Consider the following 335-nt stretch of genomic DNA (forward strand, 5'->3'; position numbering starts at 1 on the left):
CACAGGACCCCTGTGTCCCTAGCTGTCTACTGTATGGAGGGTGTGTGTCTTGGCCTCACAGGACCTCCCTCTCCCTCTGTCTCTAGTTGTCTACTATATGGAAGGGAGAGACTCCATGCAGCTGATTTACCGATGGACCAAGAGCTTGGATCCCGGCCTGAAGAAGGGGAACTGGGCCCCGGAGGAAGACGCTGTAAGTGTGCGGGATCCTAGGAGAGCTGGGCTCTGGGAAGGTAACGCGGCTGTGTTCAACGGTGGTCCCTTCTCTGACTGGGTTCAGGGTGGCGAGGCTGTGGCCGTTCCTGCAGAGGCTTCACTTGTCTGCCTGTCCCTTC

General features: G+C 58.2%; 1 protein-coding gene across 1 annotated transcript in view; it reads left to right on the forward strand.

Moving 5' to 3' along the window:
* The window catches only part of SNAPC4 (small nuclear RNA activating complex, polypeptide 4, 190kDa), a 43,357-nt gene that overhangs the window by 24,829 nt on the left and 18,193 nt on the right, over positions 1–335 (forward strand). The window contains exon 9 of the mRNA XM_011957412.1: positions 87–193. Coding sequence (XP_011812802.1) covers positions 87–193 — 107 coding nt within the window. The remainder of the gene's footprint in view (positions 1–86; positions 194–335) is intronic.

This window comes from Colobus angolensis, unplaced genomic scaffold (assembly GCF_000951035.1).
Source record: "Colobus angolensis palliatus isolate OR3802 unplaced genomic scaffold, Cang.pa_1.0 Scaffold44, whole genome shotgun sequence".
Taxonomy (NCBI): domain Eukaryota; kingdom Metazoa; phylum Chordata; class Mammalia; order Primates; family Cercopithecidae; genus Colobus; species Colobus angolensis.